This window comes from Uloborus diversus, chromosome 6 (genome assembly GCF_026930045.1).
Source record: "Uloborus diversus isolate 005 chromosome 6, Udiv.v.3.1, whole genome shotgun sequence".
NCBI lineage: Eukaryota > Metazoa > Arthropoda > Arachnida > Araneae > Uloboridae > Uloborus > Uloborus diversus.
The window spans coordinates 157,333,766-157,352,224 of record NC_072736.1 but is presented as its reverse complement, the minus strand read 5'-3'; the positions used below and the strand labels follow the sequence as shown (position 1 = coordinate 157,352,224).

Below are 18,459 nucleotides of genomic sequence, written 5' to 3'. Positions count from 1 at the left end.
GCAATCACGATTGCTTATTGCTTTCACTTGACTGTTTTTGGCGTGTTATCATTTTATTTTCCCACCGCCACCCTCCGCACCATCAAGTCGACCGGGTCCTCACGATGCTGCTCCTATAGCGAAAGCCGTCTCCAGGTTGCATCTATGTCCTACACACACGCGCACACATACACACACACACACACAAACACATACACACACATATACACAAACACATACACACAAGCATACATATAGACACCTATACATACCCTTATGAAAATGGTCTATAGAATTCTATAAAAAAATTCTTTAGAAATACCTATATAGAGTCTTATAGAATTATGGCCCAATTTTCTATAGGCCGTTTTCTTTAGAATTCTATAGAGAAAAATTCTATAGGTTTCTATAAAATTAGTTCTATAGAATTCTGTATACTTCTTATAGAATTCTGTAGAGTTATTTTTATTGAATTCTATAGAACTGCCCTATAGAAAATTGGGCCATAATTCTATAAAACTCTATACAGGTATTTCTTATAGAGCCTCTATAGATCTTCTTATAGAGTATACAGATCTTCCTATACAGCCTCTAGATCCTATTAAGAGTCTCATAAAACACAATGACAATGCTTTACATAAACTGCACCTAAAAATATTAGGTGCAGCAATTTATTACAACGATTACACATTATTGTTAGATAAAGACACTTCATAACACTGAACAGTGGTACCATTTGGGAGTAATTAAATATTAAAACCCCTATCACTATAAAAAACAATGTTAACTCGTCCAAACTTTCGGTTATTGTTACTTACATATAAATTTATAACGCAAAAATCACTAGTAAATTAATGTCATTACTCAGTCATGAGCTTTATTTAGTAAAATCAAATGCTACTTCCGATGCATAATGCAGTTCATTCTGGATTTAAAATTCAAGTTTTGTTTTATAACTAATATTTATAAGTTTTTTCATTCCCAATTTGTTTAATATAACAATAAAAATATAAATATAACAAAACAACACAAAAATAATACATACTTTTAACGAATTCGGCAAGGTTCAGCCATTTTCATCGCAAAACGCTTAGAGGATCGCACGTGCAAGATGGACGCTATCGCCGGCGCCGTTCGGGGCGGAAAAGGGAAAACAGACTGGCGCATGCGCAAAGAGATTGAGAGAAATACTGCTGGCAAACTCTCCCGACAAAATACGGAGTTGCATCTTGGAATTTTGATTATTTTATTTACTAAACCTTGACAAGAATTTTTACGAAGTCTCACATTTTTAGAATTAATTTCAATGTTTAGAAGTTTTATTATTACTATTAAATTACTTAAACATTGTAAATAATAAATAATTTTTAATCTTTTATGAGTATATTTTTTTTATTTAATTAAGTTTGATTTTTTTCGTCGAACTATGACAAAATGCAACAGTATTATTATTAAAGACCATACTACAATCCGCCCTTGTAATAAAAAATATGACCTTAGCAAATAATTAATTGTTAAAACAATTATTCTTAAAATTAAATAGATTAATTAGGAATTAAACCATTTCATTTTAGGGATTAAACTTCCTAATTAATTAGGGCTTTTTAGGCTTTCCAAACTAGAAGTATTATATAAACACTAATAAAAACTATAGTTGTAAACAAAATGAACGAATTCTCAACTTTTTACAAAATTCTACAGTATAAGGGAAGTTTTCTGAACAAATTCTATAGAATTTTATAGAATTTATTATGTATAGAAACCTTATGCTCAAATTCTATAGCAGTTTCTATAGAACTTTATAGAAGAAATTCTCTATTGAAACTTCATTCTCAAGTTCTATATGGATATCTATAGAATTATATAGAAATAATTTCTATAGGAACTTTCTTTTAGACTTCTATATAATTTTCTATAGAATTCTATTTAGCTCTATCAACCATTTTCGTAAGGGTACACACACACAAAAACATACACACACATACACACAACTACCCACACATTCATGCCTGCACACAGACACAAACACATATGCCTACACACACATACACATACCCCCCCACACACATTCATACACACAACTCACACACTATGCCAGCACACAGACACAAGCACACACGCCTTCGGGTGGAGCAGGGCGGGGAGTCTCGTTGGGTACCCCCACACACAAACACACATACCCCCACACACAACACACACGTGATTGCGAAAAACATATTTTGAATTCAAGATGTCAAAATTCAAATTAATTTTTTTAGTCCCCCCCCCCCCAAATTGTCCGACAGTTGGAGTAATCTAATTTAGTAGCATTAGGAAGGTTACGCTGCAGATACTAATCACAGCATTACGAAGCTGCCAAGTTAGATTTTCCATAAATATAACGTCGAAAAGTTTTGCATTGGTAGGTAAAAGATGACAAATGGGTTGGATGCGGTAAATCCATGTCTTCTAGTTCCTCTTATGACAGCCAAAATTTACTATTTTGCTCATTATTTTACAAAATCAACGTACGCATTACTTCAGTCGATATTTTTGATAGATACAAGGACCTAAGCTATGTCTTTTTGTAAAATACATTGAGCAGCTCCTTGCATTTTTCTTAAAGAAAAATCCCAGAATTCACCACTAGGAGGTAGCTGCACAAAAAATTCCAGTTCCCGTAACAAAAACAGCGTCGTAACCTCTTGCGGAGGACTGCAGATTCTTTCTGAATTGGAAAGGTTTTTTTTCTTTCTTTCTTGAAACAAAAAGCACCTTCTGCATAAATATGTCGAATTTAAGGTTCACAGAGTTCACCCTCTGGTTACGGTTGGCCTTTTTGAAACAGTATTTAGTTTACACGAAATGGCAACCTGTTCTTCCATTAAAACGAAAAGCTATGGCGACTTCAAAGGGAGCAAATACATACAACAGATTAAACTGGGAAGACTCGGTAAAATTATAATTTTCAACATAAATCAGATCAATAGAACATATTCATTATACACTTTCCAGCATTAAATTTAAAGTCATAAGGATTCAAATCATTTTAATATCCTCTTCAAAATTATCTATTATTATTCTTCCTATGCACTGTTTACAAATATTATTATTCAATGCTTTGTTTTCTTGTTTTTGCTTATAGGAATTTCCAGTATTGTGTCAAACATGTCTTGGAGACAATCCATACATAAGAATGGTGAGGAAAACAATTTTTGTAATATAATTTTGAGCATTAATGCATCGATAAATCCAACGTTGTTTGGCCCATATGTAGTCATCTCAAAGCTAATCCGTAAAAATTTAGCGTAATAAAACTTCTGTTTAGATCTGTGGCTCCCGAACAGAACCCCTGGTGAACCCCTAAGGGTCTATATTCAGACCTAGAAAGGGGTCCAGGTTGGGTTTTGGACGTCCGAAACTGTTGTTGGACAATGTACAGATGTTTTTACCTTCCGTAAGCGTCTTAAACTGTCGAAAAGTTTGCTGACGCTAAAAGAGGGCAATCTAATTTACTGCAATATTAGTAAAAGGGGCATTCCAAGGTATTTTTGACATTTATGTAGAGTCCGTAACGTGACGTTTTTTGCCATAACTTTTTAATTTACTGTTTGATTAGCATATTATTTTATTTTGATCTTTTCCTACCAACACACCAGCTCAAATTAAAATAATTTGCAAATCAAACGGTAAATTAAAAAGTTATGGCAAAAAAGGTCACGTTACGGACTCTACATAAATGTCAAAAATACCATGGAATGCCCCAAAAGCTCCCCTTTGTGGGATAGGCAACCACAAAATCATTCAATCAATTAAAATATAAATAAATATTTATTAGTTGTAATTGATGAATTTTTGATACTATTTGTTTCTGAAATGTTCATTAAAATGTCACGTAAAACATTTGCCAATAACTCTCTTACTTAAAAATTTTCTATGTACAAGTCAGTAGTGTTATGAAAAAAAATTCACCAGGGGTCTCCCCCTGGGTGGGGGGAGGTCATGGCGTAGACTGCGCCATTGAAATTTCACGGGTATTTTTTTCCATTTGGTGGGGGGAGGTGGTCTTTGCCATATTTAGTGGGGGTGCGCCTTTGCTCTTGGTGGGGGGGGGGGGTTGTCACCTTTGAATTCACAACACTACCACATAAACTTAATTTTTGCTCCATTTGTAACTCAAAGGAATAGTATTAAATTTCAAATATTCAAGAGCAAAAATAAAGAGCTCAATTTTTTTAACGGTGTCTGTATAATGTTTTACACGATTTTTAAGTTCCACTTATATTTTCAAACTCGTGCAATTTATATTTTTCATGTTACATTCAATAAATTGCCAATATTAGATATTACTTTAATAGATTTTATCCCATTTTTCATATCGCCTCACATAGTAATGTCACTAAAAATGTAGTTTTGGATAAATATAATACATATATAAATACAGAAAATTCCCGATTATCCATGGAATAGTGTGGCAGAGTATCCGCAGATAAAGGAAAATCGCAGATAATCCAAATAAAATTCCGTTTAAAAACTATACTTTGTGTAAGTGTACCTATATAATAGCTAAAAAAGATATTAAAAACACTATACATTTAAATTATAACTTAACACATTGCATATATACTAAAATTGAATATAAAAACTGTGTGTAAAATTTAATAGGGAACAATTAAACATTCATATTTTTAAAGTGAAAAGACCGACAAATAATGCGATCGCCGATAATCGGGAGTTTAATGTTTCCTGAACTCGTGTTGTTCTCAGGGTTTGCCAAAGCGGTTCGGGTGTTTTCAGGCGGGTCCACTTGAAAAAAAAAAACGCTATCTGGACAAAGTGTTTTTATAAAACGTACAGCATATTCAAAACTTATACTTCAGAAACAAACCAAATGTTACAACCGTGTTGATCAAACCAAGTCCAGAAGTTGTCATTTTCTTTTCTGGACAATTTAGTAATAATTAGAAACTAAAACTGTATATGGATTTCTGAACTTTTTTTTTCTTTTTTTTTAATATTTAGGAGTCAAAGCAAGTAATTAAAATATTTGAATAAATTTTAAAAGGATTTTACTTTTTTGTATTATTGTTGAAAATGCTTTGATAAACTAGCAGGGAATGTCTTCTTTGACAGTAGCTAAATCTAAGGTTGCCAGGTGAAAAAATGAGACTATAATATTCATATGAAGTTAGCCAAAATTAGCCAACCTATTTGATGACTGCACCATATTCCTTAAACTAACTATACCAGAATATTCATAACTTGTTTCCGTATTATTATATGCAAGATTTATTATGTTACTCTTGATAACTGGTAATTTCTAAACTGTTTATTTCCAACTTCTCCAGTCGATGAATTTTAAAATACTTGATGTTGTTCATGTTTATGGTTTATACTGCCCCCTTTATCTTAAAACTGAGTCATAGGTTGTAAGTACAAACTGCAAAAAATAAGTTGCTAAGTACGTAATATATTTGATCAAAACCCAGCTGGGCTTGGCCAGACTTAGATAAAATGAAAAGCTTTCTTCGAACACAGATCCTAACTGGAAAATTTTCTGCAAATAATTATTTTGCCTAACTCACCCTTGAATAAAAAATTAAATTTATATTCAAATATATGAAAGAGACAAAAAAAAGTGCTTCAAATCTTTTAATTTTTTTTACAATAACATATAGTTTGCTTATTTTTCACTAACTGAAGAAAACTTCCAAAACCATTATTTTTTTCACACACGTGCTTTAAAAGGCTTTTGGAGAAAAGCTTTAACAGAAATAAACTCTGGGATTTTCTTAAAAATTCCTTGAAAAAAAAAATTTATTTTTTAAATCAACATTAGCAATTTGAAAAAAAATTTCTGCAGAGCCAAAAATTTTCTGCGAACCCCGTTCGTGCGTTCGTCTATATTATGCAAGACTGGGCTTGGCTTTTTCAAAAAAAAACTTGGGTTTTTTTCCAAACCCTGATTGTAAGTACCTAGTTGTGTTTGTTACCTGTAAAACTTGCCTCATTTTTATGTCAGTAGCAGCGATCCTCTCCCATTACAAAATGTTGGACTATAAAACAAAATTTTTTATATGAAGCAAAGGAAATTCATGAAAACAATTACTTAAAATGTACTCCTTAATTTAAATTGTGCAGTTGTCACGTAAGTATTTACAGAGCTCGAAATTAGCAATATCCTGCTGGTCCCGGACCACAAAAACATTCACGAGACCAACGGAATCATAGTGGTTCATTGGACCAGTGAAATTTTGTTCCGGGTCTCTTATCAAAAACTTTAAGCATCAAAGTTTTTTGAAACTGTTAAAAAAATGCATTTTTATTTGCATTGCTTCAGTCTGCTTTGCAGAAAAAAGGTAGGTAGACAAAGTTTTGCAGCATTGTAACACATTATTTGTGCCACCCCGTTTACCCCCTCACAAAGCAACAACAGAGATGAAATTTTGCTGGCTAAATTTGCTAACCAAACTTCATTTATTCATGCATTTTATTTTGCATATTTATGCCTTGTTTTCTTTAGTTTTTCATAATTTAAAAAGAGGCCCAAGATTAAACCACTAAAAGTGTAAGAACCAGTGAAATTTTGTAGTTACTGGTGACATAGTTTTAAAATTTCTACCCATGAGTAGATATTTTTTACACCAGGGACATGGTACACATTTTTGATTTGGTTTGCTTTGGAATGCAAAGACATTATGTTTATTTTATGCAAACTGTCAATCTATTGTTATTTATTGTCTTTTATTTGTATTTGATAGACAAAAGAAAGATTCGGAAAAGAATGCAAGATATGTTCTCGTCCATTCACAGTTTTCAGGTGGTGTCCCGGTTCCAGAATGAGATTTAAGAAAACAGAAGTTTGCCAAACATGTAGTAAACAGAAGAATGTTTGTCAAACTTGTCTGCTTGATCTAGAATATGGTAATTTTTTTTTTTTCATTTTTTTAATGTACCTTTATCATAATCTAATAAAACTGCTAAATTTATGCTCCTTCACTTTTTGTTTCAAGGGTAATATAAAATTCTATTATAAACACATTAGTAATATTAATTTTTAATACCTTTTAAATAATTTTTAAGTTTGTCGTTTTGAACTATAATTTCTAGATCCTGAAATAAAAGTTTTTTTTAAACATTGAAAATTCTACTTCTATAGAGTTCTAAAAAAATCCTTTGAATTTTTGCTACATGTACTGACAGTGCTAACTAAGTTTCTTGTTGTACACCAAAATTCCGGTACTATTTGTGTATTAATACCGGAAATACGGTATAGTGTGTTTTGTTTTTATCTCCCCCCCCCTTCCCCCTCCCCCCCCCCCCATTTTTTAGCAAATTCCAATTTTGCAATGATTTTGTCAGCAGAGCTCCCAAATGTTTCACTTTTCCCGCCAAAGTCCGTTTTTGACTACTTGGCTCCATGCAACTTTTTTTTTGTTTCTTCAATTAAAAAAAACCGTTCGAAAACATCAAAAAACCATGTTACAGCATTCCCGAGATACATTCCCGTCAAGAAGTTTCAGGGTGCCTTTGAGGTGTGGCAAATACGTCTCCTCAAGTGTACTGATGCAGGAGAACAGTATTCCGAAGAATTTTAAACGTTACAAGTGCAATCAATAAGTCTATTTTTCTCAGAAAATGTGCATTACTTTCATAATGAACCCTTTATTTAAATAATGGAAGTCGTACCGTATTACCCCGCATTATCCGGCATGCGGCAAAATTCAACGGTCACCAGATTTCCAATAACACTTGCGTGGTCCTTTCCGGCATGCCGGAAAAATTGAGGTTAGGAAAAAATAATAACACTATAAAAGATATATGTTCAGCTTTAAAATAAATATAAGTTCTATACATATCTTATTAGTATTAATAAACAGTTTAATTTTGTAAAAATATTTATTAACTATGTCATTTGTTATTTTGACAAGAAAAATATTGTTTAATAACAAATAATTAAAAAAAAATTCAATTAAAACTAAAGCAAACATTTAAGTAGTAAGTTCCCGCTCCTAAACCAGTGCTTAAGAATTTTCCATAACTATTAAATTTACCTCTTTAAAAGGAACCTGAAATAATTTATTTAAAAAAATCATGAACAAATCGCAGTAACGATGATTGCTCCTGAATCGATTACTTTATTGGCATATAATTAAATACATTAATAATGGCCGACAAGCACATATTATATGCAACAGACATTTTTTTTTTTGAAAGAAGGTTACTCTTGGGATTTATTTAGTTTTTTCCGAACAGTGGCTTGCTTTCTGATTGGAAATGAATGGGGAAATTTACTTTTGTTTTGTTGCAAAATAAACCTCGAATTATCCGGTATGCGCGAAAATTCGAATGTTCCGGCATGCTGGTCAATTTCGCTTTTTTCAGGCATGCCGGATAATGCGGGGTAATACGGTAGTTAAATAAATAACCAACTACTAAAGCCTCACAAATATTTTTTCATAAACTCATTACCCCTGTACAGAGTTGCTAACCCCATATTCGAGGGTAGGGGGAGAGATTCCAGCCGATGGGGAGAAAATCAGCAGCTCTCTCATTTTTGAATTATTTCAAATAAATTTCCTGGATTTAAAAAAAAAATTAGGTTGATGTTTTGGTGTTGGAGTAAATTTTTCTAAAACCAGTCTTACTATTTTGCAGTGCTTGTTGTAGCATTTCACTATGCAAGCTCATATAATTTGAGACCCCCACCCTCTCCCACTTACAGCCATTTTAGCTACATAAATTACAAATCATATCTCGCAGGATCCTATAATTAGTATCATGGAATCAGCTACAGCTTTAGTTGATTGAAAGAATTTATTATTGTTTTTAAAAACAGTACACTTTGTAATTTTTTTCTTCCTCCATTATTTGTTACAACTCCCAGTTCTAGAATAAATGCAAAAATAGACTACAGTATGGGACACCAATTTTGTAATCCTGAAATATGGATGACCTTAAACTTAGATTTTATCCCCTCTTTATTGAGAAAATAATAATGATACTAATAATAGGCAATTTTATTTTCAATTTCAATTTTCAAAGTTGTTAACACTATTATTTCTTATTAACTTTTTCTTATTGAGAACACAGTGCTTACAGATCTTTTTTAAAGTCTTGTTCAATGCCTTACGTCATGTCGTCACCTCAGAGCAACAGTAAGATATCTAGTTCAAGTAATAACACTGAGATGTCCTACTGTTGCTCTTAGGCGACAATGTGTACTATTAGCATTTTTGCTGTAGTTATGTTGCAATCTTTTAGCATCCGCTTTCGGTTTCTGTTACTTATTTTTATTTCCTCATTAGTATAAAATACGAAGCATATTGAGCAAAGATGCAGAGCTATTTTTAGTACAAATATGGTTTATTTGTTGTATCAATAGGCATATCGCACAACGCATGATAATTAAGAGCTGCATCCATTCATCATTTGCCACATCAAATTATAATCAAGGTATTTTTGGCATACTTAAGTATGCATTTTAATAAAATTAACTTTTTAAAAAAATTGGTGAAAAAATATGCAAAATTCAGAAAAACCTCTCTGTATTGCACAAAACCATAATTTTCATTATTTTTGGTGCCAGAATCTAAAATCCAGAAAATTTCTAGTCCTTTAAGTCTTGGGGGGCCCGAGCATTCCGAATTTGGGGTTTCATACTGTAGCCACTCAAAATATTTGATTTTTTACTCAGACTAAAAAGTCATTGTGAAAAAGAAAATAACCACATTCTTTTTTTCCCCCAGGCTTGCCGGTTCAAGTCCGTGACTATGCCTTGAATATGAAAGATGAAATACCAAAATCTGAGGTCAATCGAGAGTATTATTCACAGAATATGGAACGTGAGGTATGTTATTAAAAATCATGAATTTACATGATTGTTAGCATAGTAAAGTAAAAGAAATTTTGCACATAAAAAACAATGTATTTTTTGATGTTATGGATTCTCAAAGCAGAGAAAGAAAACTACCATGTAGCAACATAAGCCAGAAATAAATTTGAACAAATAATACAATCCCAGACAGTGGCAAGCCATGCCACTGCAATAACGTGGCAAATGCTGTGATGTTAAAGTTGACAACAAAATGGAAAAATTTTGAACAACAAAAGTTGTTCAGCATGCACCACTAAGCTAGGTTGCTTTTTCCTTTGTGTAATGCAATAGCTCTTGTTTCTTAATTTTCTTAATTGATCTATCTATTCTCGAGTGGGGAAGTTAGCCATACTGCTTTTTGTACATGTTTGCATTTTATGCTTGTTTGATAGAAAGTTTGTTTTAGCTCTCGCCTGTGTTAGCCGGTGAAGGGGAGAGGGGTTTAACCCCCCCTCCCACGAAGCTTTGGTTTTAACATTATTGCCAATCCTAATACAATAGTTAATACACCTGTAAAGACTGCTTTTACCAAAAAAACCTCTTCCCAAAGGAATTTCTGTCTGCTCTAGTGGCACTCATGAATACCAGCCACTCAAGGTTGGCTATGCAACTAGTTCTAGTTCCATGCAAATTTACCCTATCAAAATGTGGCCATGCAACTAGTTCTAGTCCTGTTCGTATTTTCCCCATCGAAGTAACAGAACTTAGAAATTTAAAAGTTGGAAATTCTAATCTGAATGACTCAAGTGTATGTTTATTTCTTGTTATTTCATGTAAAGAGTAGTTTTGTCAGGCATGATACTAGTTGGCCTGTTTGGTAATCAGGCTCAGAATATTTGCATAATTCCATATTTTGCATTTTGTTTGATCTATGGATTTAACTTAAACCTATGCCCTGTGTATTTCACTAAAATGTTATATCTTAGAAATTTTAGCTCCTAGGCAAAAATTCACATTTGAGTTGAGGTATCAAATTCATACGAAATCAGTTCAAAATACAGGCGTCCCTCGTATAACACGGTTTCGATATTACATGGTACAAAACTTTAATTCATAACTACACGGTTTTGTTGTAACATCAATTTTAAAGGAAAGAATTCAACTTTTGTTCAATACACTGTTAAAAAGTGTATGATAACAACTGTAATAAGTTTTTACTTTGTTTTTATGAAACTTTTATGAAAAATTGTGTCTTGGGCTCAAAAGTTTGGTTTATCCGTATTACACTAACTTTCAACTTTTAAATACATACTTGATTTTTCTCATCAGTGTTCTAAAAGCAAAAAGGTCAATATTGTTTTATTTTCAATGCATTGTAAGAAAATAACATTAGGATTAAACATAAGCTAAATTTGGCAAACGATAAATGAAAAATGTAGTCAAAAGAAAATATGAAATAAAATACATAGAATGATTCTATTTATTTTATTTTAAATTTTGTTTTTGTTGGTGTTGCTCACACGAACTTTATTGCTACAGAAAAGCATTTTTATTGCTATAGAAAAGTGCTGATATTTTTTCTTATAGAATGCGTTTTGTTCTTAGTACAAAAAGAAAAGTGGATTAAGTTTCTTCTTGTTGTGAATAACAGTTTTAATTTAGAGTATGTAAAATGATTAAGTTTTATCGTTTATAACAACTCTTTTTTGTAAGCGAGTGGGTCTTTGTATGTTTTGGTTGCCAGTTTTCATTTATATGTTCTATTGAACTGAAATTTCATCTATTATAAAATTTGCACCTTATGAATTGGTTTCAATATAACACGATACACATTCCTTGATTTACATTATTTCAAGGTCTCGTATAACACGGTTTTGATATAACACGAAACATGGTTTTGATATAACATGGTACACATTGACATGATTTATGATATGTACATGATTAATTAGGTTAAAAAATGAGTAAAAAAACCATTTATAAAAAAGTCTCCCATAACACGGTTTGGATACTACGCGGAATGAATTAACCATGTTATACGAGGGATACCCCACCCCCTGTACCTGGACACCAAAATGACTTGCCCTGTGCTGTATTATTTCATATGCAAAGTAATGTGGTGAAGAAAATACATATGGGTAACACATTTTACTTTATACTTCATGTCTTTCTTTAATTGTAGGTAATGAATGCTGATGGTTCCCAACCATACGGTACTTTAGCAAAAGCTCAAACTCCAAGTGACCTTCTGATGAAGTTGGCTCGAACCACTCCATATTATAAACGTAACAGGCCTCATATTTGCAGTTTTTGGGTAAAAGGTGAATGCAAACGAGGCGAAGAGTGCCCCTACAGGTTGTACACGCTTTCATTCATTTATTAGTTTTTGTAATTTATATGTTGTGTAATTGCTTAAGAGGGGAATATGGGGCAAAGTGAAAAGATGAAACATTTACTCTGCATTTAGCACCACCTATTTGGTAATATATTAACAATGTAGTTTCACATGTAGTCTACTCCAGTCAGGAAAAAGTACCGCCGAAAATTGGAACATATGATAATACAGGCAATTTTCGAAAATTGATAATCTTATTGTAATATTTGTTGTAAGTCAAAAATTATTTTTGATTTTATAAAATAATAAAGTTCTTGTTATTAACATTTTAACTATGAATTGAAACCTTCTAATATGCGGTGCAATATTTATTTAGTTAATATTAATCTTATTTGTATTTTAAATATTTTGCTGAAGAAGTCGAGTACATGCGGGGCAAAGTGAAATAGCTTATTTTGTTTACTCAATCATTTACTAAAACATTTACGTATTCATTTATTAATTGATTCTTTTACATTCCTTCATTTAATAATTCACTTATTTATTCATCCGTTCACTTATTTTCTTATTCATTCACTCTTTTACTCACTCATTTGTTTTTCTTCATACATTAATTAGTTTATTAATTTAATTATTCATTCATTGTTCCATTTTCTTTTCATTTATTTATTCAAAATTTTATTTACAGATTCAATTGATCAAAAATACTTTTTATAATCAAATAAAAAATATTTCATTGCAAAAATTTTTTACTTTGCCCCATGAAAAAAAAAAGTGAAATTTTTCCACTTTTTTTTTTTTTTGAAAGCTCAAAATTACTGCCAAAAATTTTTAAAAATGTTTCAATGCTAGTTTCATCATAAAATACAATATTCTTTCTTTTTGTACTGTACGTTTCAAATCAAATTTTCAAATGGTTTATTTTCAAAAAGCTCAGTCATCTTAGCCATTTCACTTTGCCCCACATTTCCCTACGTACTTGCCATCTTTTGTGAATGAGGCATAAAAGATATGCATTTTAGCTTTTTTTTCCTCCGCTTTTACGTGACAGCCCCCGATTTTTTACACATTTCTAAATCTGACTTCATCCACTTCTGTGAAAATCCTATCTTCTTGCTTAACACTTGATCTTGCTGCATAGGCACCACTAATTCTGTAGTTATCATTATTTTTGGCTTTTTACGTTTTGTATTCTATAGCGGAGGACTTGCAAGCTTTCCATTTTTGTCACGCCTTATTGCAAATTTCAATCCAATTGCATCCCTTATGATTCAAGCCAATACCAATAAATTAATAAATACCTTTTTGCATAAAAAGTAAAATAAGAAATAAGAACGTCAAATAGCACAAATTACAGACATGTGTTTCGGCATCACAAAGAACACCTTTTTCCATGCAAAAGAAATGAGCTTATGATGAAAAGACATCCAACAATTTCACTAGTAAAACTTCGGATTTATTTTTTCCAGTTCATTCATTTTTTCTGAAGTTTTCATAAAGCAAACCTCAACATCTTCGTTTTTATGAAGATTTTAGAAAATAAAATTGGTTTTGGCAATTAATTAACCCTCTGCATACGGCTCTTGCGTTTTATGCGGGGTGTCATTTTCATCCCCAAATACGAGTCACATGAAAATTGAGGGCGAAGAATTTTTTACCCAAATTTCAATACATATGCCGCTATTTGTTCGCTTAGAGTAAAAAACTTTATTTGATGCTTATTTTCGCTATCAGATGGCACTGGAGAGGGTCAGGATTTTTTTTTATCTTTCTTGATTTTTTTCCGTTGTATGTTGCTTGAAAAAAGACAAAAACTGAAAGAAAATACTCAAAGAGATTCACATTTGCTGTGAGGAGTGTCAAGTTGGACTATGTTTGGAACCGTGTTTTAAAATATATCACACCCAAAAAAACTTTTCCTAACAAGTAAAGTCCCAGTGAAGATGCTACAATCTTTATTTCTAAGAGATTTTCTTATTTCTATTATTCAATAGAAATAAGTTGTGATATTTACTAACAATGATTTTTTTTTCTTCACATTTATGTATATATAATCTAACAAAGTAAAAGTGACCTTTCTCTTTTATTTTTCTGTTTTATTAGGTACTAAATTTCTGCAACAATTTTTAGAAACAAAATGTTTAAAAATTATATTCATTTGAAAATATAAGTATTGCATGACTTTTTCAACTTATAAACCCTGCCCACTGAAATAGCAGGCGCCGTATTACAGTCGGACCTCAATATAAGGTCACCCCTTGGGACTTCGATAATGTGACCTTATAACCGGTTCATAAACTTTTATCAATAAATAAATAAATAAATAAACAAATTCTGAAATATAATGTTTTCAAAACTATATCACTTGATTAAGTTATGGTGTTTTAATTAAGTTGAGTCAATTAAAATCAATGCATTTAGTTAGAAATTAGAAAATTATTTGTTAAAATTTTAATTCAGAATAAAATTGTGTACAAATATGCTCACTGTTGTTTAACTGCAATTTATGATTTGCAACTTACCTCTTTAAAAGTAGTCCAGAATACTAGAATGTCGCAATTTTGGATTTATTTATTTTTTTGTACAATGTTTTCTAAACTTTATACCTTTTGAAAATGTTCTTCAGCTGTTTCATGGCTCCCAAAAAAATATCTTACAACATTTAATTCTCTAAGAGCTTCTGCTTTTGTTATTGCTTCAATTTCTGCATCACTGTCGTTTTCCTTACTCTCAATCGTATTTGTGTCCAGAACTTGGGAGACAATTTCAGAAATTGAAGCTTGACAAGTTGTAGCAATTTCATCATCACGGTTTGCGTAATCACTTTCACATTCTATTACACAGCCACGATTTCTGTGATCCTGCATCAATTGATTGAAATCCAGCATGTCTAAAAGCAATCAGAAATGCATGTGTTTGACACCAAGTTCCAAATTTATCAATGTAAAAAATAGCATCAAGCACAGAAACATGAAAATCTTTTTTCTCATCATTTGCTAAAATCAAGTCTTTCAGAAGAAGCTTTCTGTAGTTCATTTTGAAATTTTGAAGCACTCCTTGATCCAAGGGTTGCAACACACTAGTGACATTTGGGGGTAAAAAAACCAGTTCGATTCCTTTCAATTGAGGGATGTTGCTATGAGCAGTCCACGATGAAAACTACTTTTCTTTTCTTTTTAAAAAAGTGTATCGAAACGTCGTACAGTTTTCTCCCATATGTTCATACTCATCCATGCTAACTTGTTTGCATCATAATCTAAACATTGGGATTTTACGTTTTAAAAACAACGTGGCTTGTGAAATTTCCCAATAACTAGTGGTTTTAGTTTATCAGAGCCATCCATATTAGCTCATAAAAGAATTGTCAGTCTCTTTACTTTTTTCCCTCCCACACATTTTTCATTTTTGAAAGTAAGAGTTTTGTTGGGCGGAGACTCGATAAAAAAGTCCACATTCATCAACGTTAAATACATCCCTAGGTTTATACCACATTAAAATGTCATCTAGCACAGATTTTTTCCAATCACTTAAAGCACTCTCATCCACGTCACCGGCTTCCCTGCATACTGTTTTAAAAACCAGGCCATTTCTTGATTTAAAATGCTGAATCCATCCATTGCTTGCCATAAAATCATTCTCTCCTAATTCAGTTTGTAGAGCTTTCTCTTTCAGCATTAAGCATGATATTTGGGGAAATTTTGAGCTCTTGTGATTTTTATCCTTTGCAGAAGGACTTCTTGAACTTTTTCATATGGTGACAAATGCTACATCTTTATGTTTTAATTTATATCTATGTATTTTAATTTATATCTATGTGTTTTAATTTATCCTGAAGACAGAACAGAAACTAATTTACTGAGGTGCTACTAAGTTTATTTGCATAGCCTGCTGCAATGGCATTTGCTATCAATGTGTAAAACATATGCTATTAATGTATACATTAATTAAATTTGATGTCTGTTAACCGAGAGTAATAATTTTGTTCCTAAAAATTTCTGAAAGTAAAGAAAGGAATGATTATTTTTAGCCTTTAATATAATTTACAGTATTGCTAAATCATTGAAATTGTGAGAAAACCAGTGTAAATAAAAAAATTTAAGTTAGCTTTCCAGGTAATGTCTAGAGTAAGTTTTCAAAACCTGAAAATGTATCTAGGTGTTGTTTTCAAAAAATATGCATGAAGTTGGAGAAAATAAAACTGTGACTCATCCCAACTCATTGTGAATAAGGATTTTAATGTTTTTAAACTTGAATTTGGAAAGTTCTCACATCATTTATTTTCATCTAATTTTTATTTAAAATTTGGATTCCATGGAAGCTATTTTTTTAGTTATTCAAAATATATGATATTAAGAATGTAATGTGTTAACATTTGTTATTATTATTATTATTATTACATGTATCAGGGCTCGAAAACTGTACTGCCCGACATGCCCGGGGCATGTAAAAATTCCGATCGGCATGAATCTTTACCCTTACATGCCCGGCCAGACATGTAATTTTTTGATCAAATATTTTTTCCTAAAACTTTAGTATTTCGTATTTTATTGAAAAAGTAACGTATCCTTACTTGGAGCTCAAAATTTATTTCAAGCCCTACTGCTAAGATGGTTTGCTGTTTCCGGTTTGCGATCCTTCCCATTATATAATTTAAATTTTTGTTAAATTTAACGATGGCTTATTATGTACTAGTTATTCAAACTATTTTTTTAAATGATTTATATAAAAATAATTCGTCTGATTAATGCTGTAGGACAAATTCAAATGCTTTTATTGATATACAATAAGGAAAACTGGGCATGTAAAAATTTGGCATGTATCTTTTAGACAAACATGCCCGGCAAGGCATGTAATATTTGAAAGATTTTTTCCAGCCCTGACTTGGCACTAACTTGCTTCTTTTTCTCCCAGACATGAGAAACCTACAGACCCTGATGATCCATTAGCTGATCAAAATATAAAAGATCGGTTTTATGGTGCAAATGATCCGGTTGCTGATAAATTACTTAGAAGAGCAGCTGCAATGCCCAAGTTAGAACCCCCTGAAGATAAAACTATAACAACATTATATGTTGGTAATTTAGGTGAAAAAATAACAGAAAAAGATCTCAAGTAAGTTGATAGCAATGATTTTTTTTCCTTTTGTTTTTGTAAAAACAAAGCTGGAACATTAGTTACTCAAAAGAATATTGATTATTAGTCATTGAAGTTATCAAAGGCATTTCGCATTTTCACTCATCGTATGTTTAGTTTTAACTATTTGTAAAGAATTACAGTGAAATGCATTTAATACGAAAACGATTAGCATGAAAAATCAATTAACATGAAATAATCTAGCTGTCCTGATATTTATAATGTGCAATTAACACATCTTTTAGCACTAAGATCTTTCAACTGGAAAGAATATTTTGGGCCTATAGTTTCATTTCAAAGAGTTTTTACTGTATTTGATACAGATGAGTGTAAACTAGTTGGCAGCTTTGAAGTTTTCATGACTGATTCATTTTTTATAGTTGTACCATATCTATCTTAATCTTAAGTTTAAATATTCAGCATTGCTAAATTATGCGAAATTTCAATATCAGTTTTGTGCTTTTAGTTTTTACTTTGATATTGATAGAAAATAAAGCTGGGCCCAGTTATCCTTAAAAAAATTTAGCTGAAAATTAATTTTCAATTTTAGGATGGCTGTTTTATTTATAAGTTTTAAAATATGCTCTTGTTTGCCTTGTTTCTGATTATTTACTAAACTGTAAGAAAAACAAGTTTATTGAGCCAAAATGCAAAACCTTTCTCTCTCTCTCTCCCCTTCCTTCAAAAAAAGGAAAAAACATTTGAATTAAAGTCTTTATTTTTCTCCTTAAAAAGTTTTCTCATGAAATACAATGTAAAAGAGAAAAGATCATTATTTTCCTCCTCTATATTTGTAGAGTAATGGTAACAGCAGCTTTAATAAAATTAACTTGGTTTTTTTCTGTTGGGGGCAGTCTAATTAAAATTTCAGAGTGTTAAGGTTGCCGTTGCTGATTTCTGTTGAAAGAGTTGCAGATGATACATATTTGCTTGCATGATGTATGTCTGTGTATAATTTTATATGCACATTCTGTAATTATTATTTTTGGTACTATGCATTCATAAATAAAATTATGCTTGTACATATGCTATTTATTTTAGGCATTGATTCCTATTTTGGGTTACATTAATCGAGTCTAAAATGATCTATGCAATATGCTTTAAAAAACCATCATAATTTTTCCTTCTGTTTCTGCAATTTTCTAAAGCTAAACTGAGTGTAATTTTATGAGGAATTTAAAAATTACATTGAATGAAATGAATAAATACCTTTGTG

General features: G+C 31.5%; 1 protein-coding gene across 1 annotated transcript in view; it reads left to right on the top strand.

The window, feature by feature from the left end:
• The first annotated feature begins 2,818 nt into the window (after positions 1-2,818).
• Positions 2,819-18,459, top strand: part of LOC129223936 (pre-mRNA-splicing factor RBM22-like) — a 32,307-nt gene continuing 16,666 nt past the window's right edge. Inside the window, exons 1-6 of the mRNA XM_054858317.1 lie at positions 2,819-2,911; positions 3,104-3,157; positions 6,720-6,882; positions 9,708-9,808; positions 11,958-12,130; positions 17,022-17,222. Of these exons, the coding sequence (XP_054714292.1) occupies positions 2,858-2,911; positions 3,104-3,157; positions 6,720-6,882; positions 9,708-9,808; positions 11,958-12,130; positions 17,022-17,222 (746 nt within the window). The 5' untranslated portion in view covers positions 2,819-2,857. The remainder of the gene's footprint in view (positions 2,912-3,103; positions 3,158-6,719; positions 6,883-9,707; positions 9,809-11,957; positions 12,131-17,021; positions 17,223-18,459) is intronic.